Raw genomic sequence first — 14,527 nt, 5'->3', positions numbered from 1 at the left:
ACTTTTGTCGCCCTCACAGGAGGGTTCAGAGCCTGTGTTGGGACCTGATTAGAATTAGTTTTTTTACAGAAAAGCAGGTAGATTCTTTTTGTATTTTTTTTTGTTGTTGGTAGTTTGTGTGATATTTTATATTTTTATTACCCAAATGTTTTCGTTTTTTGCGATCCTTTTTATCCACCCGTACAGTAGGTGGCGGAATGCACATTTAATTGTTGCGAACGCCATTACGCCAAAGAAGAAGAATATAACCCGCTGAGCGATTTCGACGCATGCGTTGGAGCTACGGTATCAACCCTAACGTCACTATTTGAAAGTTGGCGGTCGTACACAGTGCACTCAAATGTCTCTTATGAATTTGAGGTCATTAACAAAAATCTAGTAGATTTTGTACATGTTTTATAAAAACGAAGGGTATAGCTATCGAGAGAGGCAAGAAAGCAGATCAACCAAACACACGTAATCGTAGGCTTGCTAGCTACCGGTAGCCAGTTAGCTGCTAGTCATACACATTTAGCTAAGCTAGTTATTTCTGGAGAAGCAGCCCGCTAATGTCCGTGAGAAGGGCTCTGGTGGACTGTGTTGTGTTGTCTCTTCAGGACTCGTGTGTGTTATACCCTTGTTGTAGAGGATGCTTCTCCAGGATGCAACAGACGGACACGGCCAGGTAAGAGAGACACACACACAGGAGGAAAGACACACTAGTTATCGATAAACCCTTGGCTTAATTCGCCAACCTCTGGCTCTGTGGGAAATACAATCCCGAAGCTGTGTTTTAACGTCCAGAAACGTAAATTATCATCGCTATGATCACTTGCGAAACGGTGCAGGGGATGTTTATGAAGGGGAATGCAGAAGGGGGCAGGATGTTTATGAGGGGGAATGCAGAAGGGGGCAGGATGTTTATGAGGGGGAATGCAGAAGGGGAGCTGGGGATGTTTATGAGGGGGAATGCAGAAGGGGAGGGAAGTGTGCAACATTAAAAAGGGCACTGACAACAACAACAAAAGGAATGTCCAGTAATATCAGGCATGGAATCTATAAAGACTTTCTGTCATTATACATGGAATTCAACACTTGTTACACCTACATGGAAGAGTAAAGCATTACTGACACTGGAAGGCTGCTGTCTGAGTCCATGTCGACCTACCATCTCCTGCTGTCTGAGTCCATGTCGACCTACCATCTCCTGCTGTCTGAGTCCATGTCGACCTACCATCTCCTGCTGTCTGAGTCCATGTCGACCTACCATCTCCTGCTGTCTGAGTCCATGTCGACCTACCATCTCCTGCTGTCTGAGTCCATGTCGACCTACCATCTCCTGCTGTTGGGCCCTTGATCAAGACACTTAACCCCCCACAAAGTAGAGCTGCACTGTTAGTCACATGTGGTCAACATGTGGTCAACCCTCCATCTGGAGAGCTCCTGGCTGTGCAGGCTTGGCTTTTGATCCAGCCCTGAAACACCTAAGTCTGCTTATCAAGGTCCTGTTGAGCAGCTGATGTTTAGGCTACAGTGTGGTTTTACCAGGGCTGGAATAAAAGCCTGCACACCCAGTAACTATCCTGAAGGATGGCTGCCACCCAGTAGCTATCCTGGAGGATGGCTGCCACCCAGTAACTATCCTGGAGGATGGCTGTCACCCAGTAGCTGTCCTGGAGGATGGCTGCCACCCAGTAGCTGTCCTGGAGGATGGCTGCCACCCAGTAACTATCCTGGAGGATGGCTGCCACCCAGTAACTATCCTGGAGGATGGCTGTCACCCAGTAACTATCCTGGAGGATGGCTGTCACCCAGTAACTATCCTGGAGGATGGCTGCCACCCAGTAACTATCCTGGAGGATGGCTGTCACCCAGTAACTATCCTGGAGGATGGCTGCCACCCAGCAGCTATCCTGGAGGATGGCTGCCACCCAGCAGCTATCCTGGAGGATGGCTGCCACCCAGTAACTATCCTGGGGATGGCTGTCACCCAGTAACTATCCTGGAGGATGGCTGCCACCCAGTAACTATCCTGGAGGATGGCTGTCACCCAGTAGCTATCCTGGAGGATGGTTGCCACCCAGTAGCTATCCTGGAGGATGGCTGCCACCCAGTAGCTATCCTGGAGGATGGCTGCCACCCAGTAGCTATCCTGGAGGATGGCTGCCACCCAGTAGCTATCCTGGAGGATGGCTGCCACCCAGTAACTATCCTGGGGATGGCTGCCACCCAGTAACTATCCTGGAGGATGGCTGCCACCCAGTAACTATCCTGGAGGATGGCTGCCACCCAGTAACTATCCTGGAGGATGGCTGCCACCCAGTAGCTATCCTGGAGGATGGCTGCCACCCAGTAGCTATCCTGGAGGATGGCTGCCACCCAGTAGCTATCCTGGAGGATGGCTGCCACCCAGTAGCTATCCTGGAGGATGGCTGTCACCCAGTAGCTATCCTGGAGGATGGCTGCCACCCAGTAGCTATCCTGGAGGATGGCTGCCACCCATTAACTATCCTGGAGGATGGCTGCCATCCTTGATATAAAATATTTCAACATTACAACTAAATACTTGTGTCTTTTATACAATGATTTCCTCATTCAATGAATCAGGGATCACATGGATAAGGTAGGCTAATATATATATATATATATGCCCTGAAGGGTCGTTACCACTATGGCTGATATGCCCTGAAGGGTCGTTACCACTATGGCTGATATGCCCTGAAGGGTCGTTACCACTATGGCTGATATGCCCTGAAGGGTCGTTACCACTATGGCTGATATGCCCTGAAGGGTCGTTACCACTATGGCTGATATGCCCTGAAGGGTCGTTACCACCATGGCTGATATGTACTGAAGGGTCGTTACCACCATGGCTGATATGTACTGAAGGGTCGTTACCACCATGGCTGATATGCCCTGAAGGGTCGTTACCACTATGGCTGATATGCCCTGAAGGGTCGTTACCACTATGGCTGATATGCCCTGAAGGGTCGTTACCACTATGGCTGATATGCCCTGAAGGGTCGTTACCACTATGGCTGATATGCCCTGAAGGGTCGTTACCACCATGGCTGATATGTACTGAAGGGTCGTTACCACCATGGCTGATATGTACTGAAGGGTCGTTACCACCATGGCTGATATGCCCTGAAGGGTCGTTACCACCATGGCTGATATGTACTGAAGGGTCGTTACCACCATGGCTGATATGTACTGAAGGGTCGTTACCACCATGGCTGATATGCACTGAAGGGTCGTTACCACCATGGCTGATATGCCCTGAAGGGTCGTTACCACCATGGCTGATATGCACTGAAGGGTCGTTACCACCGTGGCTGATATGTACTGAAGGGTCGTTACCACCGTGGCTGATATGTACTGAAGGGTCGTTACCACCATGGCTGATATGCCCTGAAGGGTCGTTACCACCATGGCTGATATGCCCTGAAGGGTCGTTACCACCATGGCTGATATGTACTGAAGGGTCGTTACCACCATGGCTGATATGCCCTGAAGGGTCGTTACCACCATGGCTGATATGTACTGAAGGGTCGTTACCACCATGGCTGATATGTACTGAAGGGTCGTTACCACCATGGCTGATATGCACTGAAGGGTCGTTACCACCGTGGCTGATATGTACTGAAGGGTCGTTACCACCATGGCTGATATGCCCTGAAGGGTTGTTACCACCATGGCTGATATGCCCTGAAGGGTCGTTACCACCATGGCTGATATGCCCTGAAGGGTCGTTACCACCATGGCTGATATGTACTGAAGGGTCGTTACCACCATGGCTGATATGCCCTGAAGGGTCGTTACCACCATGGCTGATATGCACTGAAGGGTCGTTACCACCGTGGCTGATATGTACTGAAGGGTCGTTACCACCGTGGCTGATATGTACTGAAGGGTCGTTACCACCGTGGCTGATATGCCCTGAAGGGTCGTTACCACTATGGCTGATATGCCCTGAAGGGTCGTTACCACTATGGCTGATATGCCCTGAAGGGTCGTTACCACTATGGCTGATATGCCCTGAAGGGTCGTTACCACTATGGCTGATATGCCCTGAAGGGTCGTTACCACCATGGCTGATATGCACTGAAGGGTCGTTACCACCATGGCTGATATGTACTGAAGGGTCGTTACCACCATGGCTGATATGCCCTGAAGGGTCGTTACCACTATGGCTGATATGCCCTGAAGGGTCGTTACCACTATGGCTGATATGCCCTGAAGGGTCGTTACCACTATGGCTGATATGCCCTGAAGGGTCGTTACCACCATGGCTGATATGTACTGAAGGGTCGTTACCACCATGGCTGATATGTACTGAAGGGTCGTTACCACCATGGCTGATATGTACTGAAGGGTCGTTACCACCATGGCTGATATGTACTGAAGGGTCGTTACCACCATGGCTGATATGCACTGAAGGGTCGTTACCACCATGGCTGATATGCCCTGAAGGGTCGTTACCACCATGGCTGATATGCACTGAAGGGTCGTTACCACCGTGGCTGATATGTACTGAAGGGTCGTTACCACCGTGGCTGATATGTACTGAAGGGTCGTTACCACCGTGGCTGATATGCCCTGAAGGGTCGTTACCACCATGGCTGATATGCCCTGAAGGGTCGTTACCACCATGGCTGATATGTACTGAAGGGTCGTTACCACCATGGCTGATATGCCCTGAAGGGTCGTTACCACCATGGCTGATATGTACTGAAGGGTCGTTACCACCATGGCTGATATGCAGATTCAACTGATTGATCATATTTAAGTGTGCCTGAATTACATTAATATTTATTTAACTAATTGCCAGGCCTTTTTATGACCTTACAAAACCTAATTTGACAACTTGGAACAGCGTGCCATTCAGGCTGGTGTATTTTCAATCTGTAACAGTCTACTATCACTCAGACTAGCAGCAAATAAACATCAGGAAATGAATGCCCACTCAAGTGCTTTTCAATGCAGATCCCACCTTCATTCCTCTTTGATCAACCTTTTTTTGCGTGTCAATCTGGGCCCGCTATAGGCTACTTTGTTATATAGAGGAGTCGGTACGTAATTCCCCAAAAAATGAGAAGTCCTGGTATTGCGCTGCGGACAGCTCCGACCCAAGTCGAGCACCACACACACAACAGGCAGACACTGCAAGGTAAACTGTAGCTTCACCCCTAGCAACAGATGTATTCTTTAGGAGTCGTTACTCCTTAAGGTCCAAGGACCTTGTATGTTATTTACACAGGTAGACTTGCTCTGGCAGCCAAACAGACAAAACGTGAATCGATTCTCAGTTCTAGAAACATAAACCCCTCTGCTTTCATATCAAAATAATAACTGGCTTAGTCACAGTTGAAGCCGACAGTATTGACAACATGTTTCTGGCGGCTTTCTTCTGTTTACACACGGGGGGTTGGGAGCCTCCCAGACACGGGGGGGTTGGGAGCCTCGCAGACACGGGGGGTTGGGAGCCTCGCAGACACGGGGGGTTGGGAGCCTCCCAGACACGGGGGGTTGGGAGCCTCCCAGACACGGGGGGGTCGGGAACCCTCCCAGACACGGGGGGGTCGGGAGCCCTCCCAGACACGGGGGGGTCGGGAGCCCTCCCAGACACGGGGGGGTCGGGAGCCCTCCCAGACACGGGGGGGTCGGGAGCCCTCCCAGACACGGGGGGGTCGGGAGCCCTCCCAGACACGGGGGGGTCGGGAGCCCTCCCAGACACGGGGGGGGTCGCGAGCCCTCCCAGACACGGGGGGGGGGGGGGTCGGGAGCCCTCCCAGACACGGGGGGGGGGGGGCCGGGAGCCCTCCCAGACACGGGGGGGGGGGGGGGCGGGAGCCCTCCCAGACACGGGGTCGGGAGCCCTCCCAGACACGGGGGGGGGGGGGGCCGGGAGCCCTCCCAGACACGGGGGGGGGGGGCCGGGAGCCCTCCCAGACACGGGGTCGGGAGCCCTCCCAGACACGGGGGGGGGGGGGGGTCGGGAGCCCTCCCAGACACGGGGGGGTCGGGAGAGGTGTGTTTAACCTCAGGTTGGTGCTCTCTGTCAGATTGTAATGTTGTTGTTGTCCTGTAGATGGCACTGCTCCAGGTGCAGCTGTCTGGAACCACACCTGGACTACAGGTACCGCCTGTCTCTAAGGGTAACCAGAGACAACACCATATTTGGGGTGACTGTGTTCGGGAGCTGTCTCAACCCCCTCTTTGGAGCCCCTGCCACCGACCTGCACAGGTAACACACCCCTGCCCCATCCACCCACCTTCACAGGTAACACACCCCTGGCCCATCCACCCACCTTCACAGGTAACACACCCCTGCCCCATCCACCCACCTTCACAGGTAACACACCCCTGGCCCATCCACCCACCTTCACAGGTAACACACCCCTGCCCCATCCACCCACCTTCACAGGTAACACACCCCTGCCCCATCCACCCACCTTCACAGGTAACACACCCCTGCCCCATCCACCCACCTTCACAGGTAACACACCCCTGCCCCATCCACCCACCTTCACAGGTAACACACCCCTGGCCCATCCACCCACCTTCACAGGTAACACACCCCTGGCCCATCCACCCACCTTCACAGGTAACACACCCCTGCCCCATCCACCCACCTTCACAGGTAACACACCCCTGCCCTATCCACCCACCTTCACAGGTAACACACCCCTGCCCTATCCACCCACCTGCACAGGTAACACACCCCTGGCCCATCCACCCACCTTCACAGGTAACACACCCCTGCCCCATCCACCCACCTTCACAGGTAACACACCCCTGGCCCATCCACCCACCTTCACAGGTAACACACCCCTGGCCCATCCACCCACCTTCACAGGTAACACACCCCTGGCCCATCCACCCACCTTCACAGGTAACACACCCCTGCCCCATCCACCCACCTTCACAGGTAACACACCCCTGCCCCATCCACCCACCTTCACAGGTACAGCCTTATTGGTGGACTGGTAGTCTGTCTAGCTCCCGCCTCTCCTTTCTTTGGATTGCTGGATACATCTCATTATTGTAATACTTTTTAGAATATTTGGTGAGGGGTCACTGACATCAACCGCCTGTATTCAATGGAGATTCTACAGTGCATTGTGGGAAAGTATTCAGACCCCTTGACTTTCTCCACATTTTGTTACGTTACAGCCTTATTCTAAAATTGATTAAATTGTTTTTTTCCCTCATCAATCTACACACAATTCTCCATAATGACAAAGCAAAAACAGGTTTTTAGACATTTTTGCAAATGTGTAAATATATGGGACCTTGTATAGACAGGTGTGTACCTTTCCAAATCATGTCCAATCGATTGAATTTACTACAGGTGGACTCCAATCAAGTTGTAGAAACATCTCAAGGATGATCAATGGAAACAGGATGCACCTGAGCTCAATTTAGTCTCATAGCAAAGGGTCTGAATACTTATGTAAATAATGTATTTCTGTTTTATTTTTAATACATTTGTAAACATTTCTAAAAACCTGTTTTCGCTTTGTCATTATGGGGTATTGTGTGTAGATTAATGGGAGAAATAGAATAAGGTTGTAACGTAACAACATGTTGAAAAAGGGAAGGGGTCTTAACTTTCCGAATGCACTGGAGGAGCACCTCTACCTTTCAGGAAATCTGCAATATTTTAAAGACATGAGCTTGAACTTAGTTCCTGTGTAGTCCGCAGGGTGAACTTAGTTCCTGTGTAGTCCGCAGGGTGAACTTAGTTCCTGTGTAGTCCCCAGGGTTACGGTGAACTTAGTTCCTGTGTAGTCCGCAGGGTTACGGTGAACTTAGTTCCTGTGTAGTCCGCAGGGTTACGGTGAACTTAGTTCCTGTGTAGTCCGCAGGGTGAACTTAGTTCCTGTGTAGTCCGCAGGGTGAACTTAGTTCCTGTGTAGTCCCCAGGGTTACGGTGAACTTAGTTCCTGTGTAGTCCGCAGGGTGAACTTAGTTCCTGTGTAGTCCCCAGGGTTACGGTGAACTTAGTTCCTGTGTAGTCCGCAGGGTTACGGTGAACTTAGTTCCTGTGTAGTCCGCAGGGTGAAGTTAGTTCCTGTGTAGTCCCCAGGGTTACGGTGAACTTAGTTCCTGTGTAGTCCCCAGGGTTACGGTGAACTTAGTTCCTGTGTAGTCCCCAGGGTTACGGTGAACTTAGTTCCTGTGTAGTCCCCAGGGTGAAGTTAGTTCCTGTGTAGTCCACAGGGTTACGGTGAACTTAGTTCCTGTGTAGTCCACAGGGTTACGGTGAACTTAGTTCCTGTGTAGTCCCCAGGGTTACGGTGAACTTAGTTCCTGTGTAGTCCCCAGGGTTACGGTGAACTTAGTTCCTGTGTAGTCCCCAGGGTTACGGTGAACTTAGTTCCTGTGTAGTCCGCAGGGTTACGGTGAACTTAGTTCCTGTGTAGTCCCCAGGGTTACGGTGTGTTGAATGAAAATATTGTGTTTGTATGAGAATGGCAACATGGATAAACAAAGTGGTTTTGTGTGTCCAGGCTGGTGGAGGAGTCTTCCGGTCCGGTGGGAGGTCAAGGTCAGAGGTCAGGATGGCAAAGCAGGCTGCTGGTTAAGGCTGTAGAGGACTGCTTCATTGGAAGACATTTTGTTTTTGGGATCAAGGTACAACATTTAATTAATCGTTCTGGTTTATAATCTCAACCGTTTCATGAGAAAGGAAACCACTTGTCTGTTATTACATATCAACTATTACAAAATGATGTCCGTGTTCCCCAAGTAGTATGTTTGGAAGTTGTTATCCCATCCAGCTATGTTGTGTTGCCTCTGGTGCAGATATCTGGCCCCAACCCTTACAGGAGAGAGGCAGGCCAGTTCATCGCCAGTCAGATCTCTCTGCCCCTGGCCTCTGTTCCAGGCTGCTCTGTAGTCAGTTACTACAGAACCCTCCTACAGCAAGCGGCTCTCTGCGCTGACTGGACTACTGATCCTAGACCAGCCTCCATGAGCCTCCTACAACAGGCCTCTGTCTGTAGAACTGATCCTAGACCAGCCTCCAAGAGCCTCCTACAACAGGCCTCTGTCTGTAGAACTGATCCTAGACCAGCTCCCCAGCCCAGCGCTGACACCAGTACAGATCCTCTCCTGCTCCACCCTTCTCCTCTCCACAGCTTCGACTCTACTCTGCCCTCCTGTGGCCGATCCATGTCACTTCATTGCACCATAACCCTCACCCCAACCCCGACCTACATACACACAGCACCCTGGCAACAGTCTCCGGGGGTGATCACGTCGTCTGCAGAACAGGAGGAAGAGGAGGGGGGGAGAGAGGATAAAGGACTGAGTCATGGGGAGGGAGGACACAGTAGTCAGAGGGAGGGAGGACACCGTAGGAACAGTAGCCAGGGGGAGGGGGGACACCGTAGGAACAGCTACTGGGATGTTCTGTCCTCTTTCTGTGAAGGCTCTGACTCCCCTGTTCACCCCCCTGCCTCTCTCACGTGGACCGCTCCAACACAGCCTGGCCGTATACGGACTGCACCGTCCAGCCTCAGGAAGAGGGGTGTTTCAGACACGGAGGAGGAGTACAGGTCAGTGTGTGAACAAACCTGTCGATCTGACTTTGTGGCCTGGGAAGACCTGCCCTTCTCAGAGTGTCTGGAGGAGTTTGTCTGTGATCCTGCAGACACAGAGACACCAACTGACCATCATGCCCAGACCAGCCCTGTGGGGAGAAACTTGTCCACTATGCTGACAGACACGGAGTCAAGCCCCACATCACACAGCAGTCTACTGGACATTACTAATGTTGGACATCTGACCCATGGAGGTCTCAGCCTTCGGTCACCCGGACACACAGCTGACCTGGACGAGGAGTATAACTGTTCAGCAGACCTCTTCCACTGCTCTCAGACCAGCATCAACACACCCAGCATCAACACACACACACCCAGCATCAACACACACACACCCCACACAGACTCACACACACCCCACACGGACTCACACACACCCCACACGGACTCACACACACCCCACACGGACTCACACACACCCCACACGGACTCACACACACCCCACACGGACTCACACATGGACACACCTTCAGAGTGTTGTGACTGTGTCCCTTTGTCCCAGTCCACCCCCATCATCAGGAAAACGGCTCCACCACATACACCGCAGATCAGAGCCCGGCGACACACACCCAGCAACACCCAGCAACACCCACACACCTAAAGGACTCACACACACCAAGAGACCCAGACAGCCAGAGCCCAGAGATCATGAACTAGCTCTGCAGTGTCAGAGGTTAACGAGAAGAGCTCTGAAGAGAACCTCTGGGGGGAGAAGGACCGGTAGTGTGAGAGTATGTGATGACAACAGTAAGATGGTGATCTCTGCCACTCAAAGACCCTGGTGCTCCAGAAGGACAGACAGACAGCAGACTTGGGGAGAGAGAGAGAACAGCGGGAGGACCACAGGGGGAGAGCGAGAGAACAGGAGATCTACACACATTCACCAGACACTGAGAGAGGGACAGACAGAGGGTTTAGCCAACCAGCAGCTCGAAGACAGCAGGTCTGTTAGCCCCTCCCTCCGCGAGGAGAATGAAGCGTGTGATTGGTCCAGAGACCTGTTTACTGACTCTTTCTGAGGGCTCATTCCTCCCCTTTCTCCATGACGTGTGTCCTGATTCACTCCTCGTTAAGGATGTAAAAGAATTGGATCGATTTATGAAACGTGCAATGTGACTGTAATAAAATGGAGGGAAAATGTAATATGAATTTCATATGTCTAGTATAAAGCCTTTTAGTTTTTTTTTTACATTGTTCCAAAGCATTGTACCTGAACCAAAGGACAGTTCACTGTCCTTGTCTACATTTCAAGTGTCCAATGGCTGTGTGAAGTTCTGTTCACACAAGGACAATAAAATAAAAATCTTGTAGAATTGTATCGAAGAGAAAGAGCGAGTCTCAACTCGGCTGAAAAACTGTCATGTGGTGTTTGTTGTCATTTCGCCCACCGAGCCAGGAGTTTTTGTTGGGAGGTCGAATTTCGTCAACAACAAAATGAATGGCTTATTTTCTACTGGATGTTTATTGGATCTAATAGAAGTTTTAATGCGGAAGTTACGAGTGTACTGATGTAAGTAGGACATGTAACATCCCAGAAAATTATAGAAAAACACTTTATAACACAGAGTTATCTCCAGATGGATATGCATATTCATGGCATGAGGCTAGTAGCATACATTCTGAAAGTATTCAGACCACATGACTTTTTCCACATTTTGTTACGTTACAGCTTTATTCTAAAATGGATGACATTTTCCCCTAATCAATTGTGATGGAAATGTTATACTTGAGCTTTTCTAATAACTAATTTCTGTGTTCATGCAAGTGACTGATTTGAAGGAATCCTCACTTGTCAGTATCTGCAATTTGGCAGTACGCCCGGAACCTTGTTTTGAGAACAAAAGATATCTCCGTTTCAAGGTCTCAGCTTAGAGAGAAGAATCCTTGTGAGGTATTGGTCTGTCACATGTTATAAACCAGTATTGGTCGGTCACATAAATGAAACAAAACGATAATGATGAATTAATTATGCTAAATAATGCAAATATAACTTGTCTGTGTATAGCCGTATATAAGACAACTGCTGGGACTGCCCCAGCAGAGCTCCTGATTGACATGTGTACTATGGTGCATTGAGTTGGTTGGAACCTCTCCAGCACGCTGACAATAAACAATGATTTATTTAAGATTGACTTTGAGTGTCCCTGTGTAAAATTATTTCTAAGACACAATCTACACACAATAATACACAAAAATGACTAAACTAAAACAGGTTTTAAGAAATTTGAACAATTTTATTACAAATAAACAGATACCTTATTTACATAAGTATTAATTTATTTTGCTATGAGACTCAATTGAGCTCAGGTGCATCCTGTTTCCATTGGTCATCCTTGACATGTTTCTACAACTTGATTGGAGTCCACTTGTTCAATTGATTGGGCATGATTTGGAAAGGCACACACCTGTCTATATAAGGTCCCACAGTTGACAGCGCATGTCAGAGCAAAAATCAAGCCATGAGGTTGAAGGAATTGTCCGTAGAGCGTCGAGGCACAGATCTGGGGAAGGGTACCAAAAAATTGCCGCAGCATTGAAGGTCCCCAAGAACACAGTGGCCTCCATCATTCTTAAATGGAAGTTTGGAACCACCAAGACTCTTCCTAGAGGTGGCCGCCCGGCCAAACTGAGCAATTGGGGGAGAAGGGCCATGGTCAGGGAGGTGACCAAGAACTTGATGGTCACTCTGACAGAGCTCCAGAGTTCCTCTGTGGCAATGGGAGAACCTTCCAGAAGGACAACCATCTCTACAGCACTCAGGCCTTTATGGTAGAGTGGCCAGACGGATGCCATTCCTCAGTAAAAGGAACATGACAGCCCACTTGGAGTTTGCCAAAAGGCACCTAAAGGACTCTCAGACCATGAGAAACAAGATTCTCTGGTCTGATAAAACCAAGATTGAACTCTTTGGCCTGAATGCCAAGGGTCACGTCTGGAGGAAACCTGGCACCATCCCAACGGTGAAGCATGGTGGTGGCAGCAGCATGCTGTAGGGATGTTTTTCAGCAGCAGGGACTGGGAGACTAGTCAGGATGGAGGGAAAGATGAACAGAGAGATACTTGATGAAAACCTGCTCCAGAGCGCTCAGGACTTCAGACTGGGGTGAAGTTTCACCTTCCAACAGGCCAATGACCCTAAGCATACAACCAAGACAATGCTGGAGTGGCTTCGGAACAAGTCTCTGAATATCCTTGAGTGGCCCAGCCAGAGCCCAGATTTGAACCTGATCGAACATCTCTGGAGAGACCTGAAAATAGCTGTGCAGCGACGCTCCCCATTCAACCTGACAAAGTTTGAGACGATCTGCAGAGAACAATTGGAGAAATTCCCCAAATACAGGTGTGTCAAGCTTGTGGCATCATACCCAAGAAGATTCGAGGCTGTAATCGCTGTCAAAAGGTGCTTAAACAACGTACTGATTAAAGGGTCTGAATACTTAAGTAAATGTGATATTTCCGTTTTTTATTTTTAATACGTTTGCAAAAATTTCTAAGCCTGTTTTTGCCTTTTCATTATGGGGTATTGTGTGTAGATTGAGGGGGAGGGGGGGATATTTTATACATTTTAGAATAAGGATGTAACGTAACAAAATCTTGAAAAAAGTCAAGGGGTCTGAAGTACTTTCGCACAATGCACTGTAGAACCTCCATTGAATACAGGCGGTTGATGTCAGCGACCCTCATCTAATATTCTAAAAAGTATTACAATAATGAGATGTATCCACCAATCCAAAGAAAGGAGAGGCGGGAGCTAGACAGCCCACCATGCCGGAGAGACATTTATCTTGTCAGCACCGTAACAAAACCATATTCTTTGAAGAATCTATGAACAGAAATACATTTGGTCTGAAAGTGGTAATATCTTCAGCTATAATGATTTTTTATAAAATATGACTTTCCTTGTCGACCCAAGCAATATTGTACAGTCATTAGTGCTATTCCTTCTAGTGTTGTACTGCTGGTGAAGGGAATGTTATTATATTCAGATGTGTTTCCTTGCCTACCATCTTCATACACAGATAACTCTTTATCCTGCAAACAGCTAACAGTAAACATGTTAGACAAGGTATTTCCAAAGAATTCTTCCCAGAACAGTTCAAATTGAATTATATCTGTCAAATTTTGATGAATCTGTAAACCAAGAAAATAAGAAAATGTCTTTCCCTATACAACTCAAGGCCAAAGAGGAACCATTTTAAAATTCTGAATGATATTTATCCATTAAATACATTTTTAAGATTGAAATTCAATGTAGAGTGTAATGACTGTACATTTTGTGGGAATGACGTTGAAACTACTGAACAGATTTTCTTTCGCTGTGGGTGGAGTTACACGATTTATTATTGCCATGATTTCACACACAATGATGTCAAATTTGGTTTATTGCAAAATTATGATTTCAATTTCCTGTTCAATAATTGACTTGTATTAGCCAGATTATTTATACACAAATGTATATATTTTTTGGAAAACTACCCCCTTATTATAGATTTTTAAAAGAGAGCTTGATATCTTTGTGCAATCATTAAGGTTTGTTAAATGCAAACATGCAGTGAAACTCATTGCTGCATTTGATGCAGTCAAGCTGATACGATGTGTCTGATTTACAAACTCAACCTATTGACTTGATTATTCACGTCATTCTTAGCTATGTGATATAGTCGTTGTGCGTTCTTAATTGACATTGTTAATGAAGTCGTAAGATGTCTAGCTACTAATGTGTTATGCTAACAAGCTACCAAGAAGTTGCATAGCAACAGCATCAACTTCCGGTAGACAGGCGAAGCTCTATTACGCTCAACTGAAAGGATACCGTTCATTTACTATTAGTTCATTTTAGTATGTATTATACAGTATGTTAGTATGGGTATTCGAACACAGCTAAGGTTTGGACTGTAGCCCACGTATATCCATATTCTGACGCTACAATTACCATG

General features: G+C 48.6%; 1 protein-coding gene across 1 annotated transcript; it reads left to right on the top strand.

Annotated features, from left to right (window-relative positions):
• The first annotated feature begins 253 nt into the window (after positions 1–253).
• On the top strand, positions 254–10,191 carry ddias (DNA damage-induced apoptosis suppressor). Its single transcript, XM_071363257.1, has 4 exons — positions 254–664; positions 6,071–6,226; positions 8,496–8,619; positions 8,791–10,191. The coding sequence occupies exons 1-4, from the start codon at positions 549–551 to the stop codon at positions 10,189–10,191; spliced, it is 1,797 nt and encodes a 598-aa protein (XP_071219358.1). The 5' UTR covers positions 254–548.
• The last annotated feature ends 4,336 nt before the right edge of the window (positions 10,192–14,527 follow it).

This window comes from Salvelinus alpinus, chromosome 24, assembly GCF_045679555.1.
Source record: "Salvelinus alpinus chromosome 24, SLU_Salpinus.1, whole genome shotgun sequence".
Lineage (NCBI taxonomy): Eukaryota > Metazoa > Chordata > Actinopteri > Salmoniformes > Salmonidae > Salvelinus > Salvelinus alpinus.
Note: the sequence above shows the minus strand (reverse complement) of the source record. Positions and strands in the feature narration are given on the sequence as shown.

Bases quoted from the DNA above. Each gene is read 5' to 3' on its own strand.
- ddias (XM_071363257.1), top strand. From the start codon at position 549: ATGTCCGTGAGAAGGGCTCTGGTGGACTGTGTTGTGTTGTCTCTTCAG. The intron at 6,227-8,495 runs GTAACACACCCC...TTGTGTGTCCAG, and splicing joins CCTGCCACCGACCTGCACAG to GCTGGTGGAGGAGTCTTCCG. The intron at 8,620-8,790 runs GTACAACATTTA...CCTCTGGTGCAG, and splicing joins ATTTTGTTTTTGGGATCAAG to ATATCTGGCCCCAACCCTTA.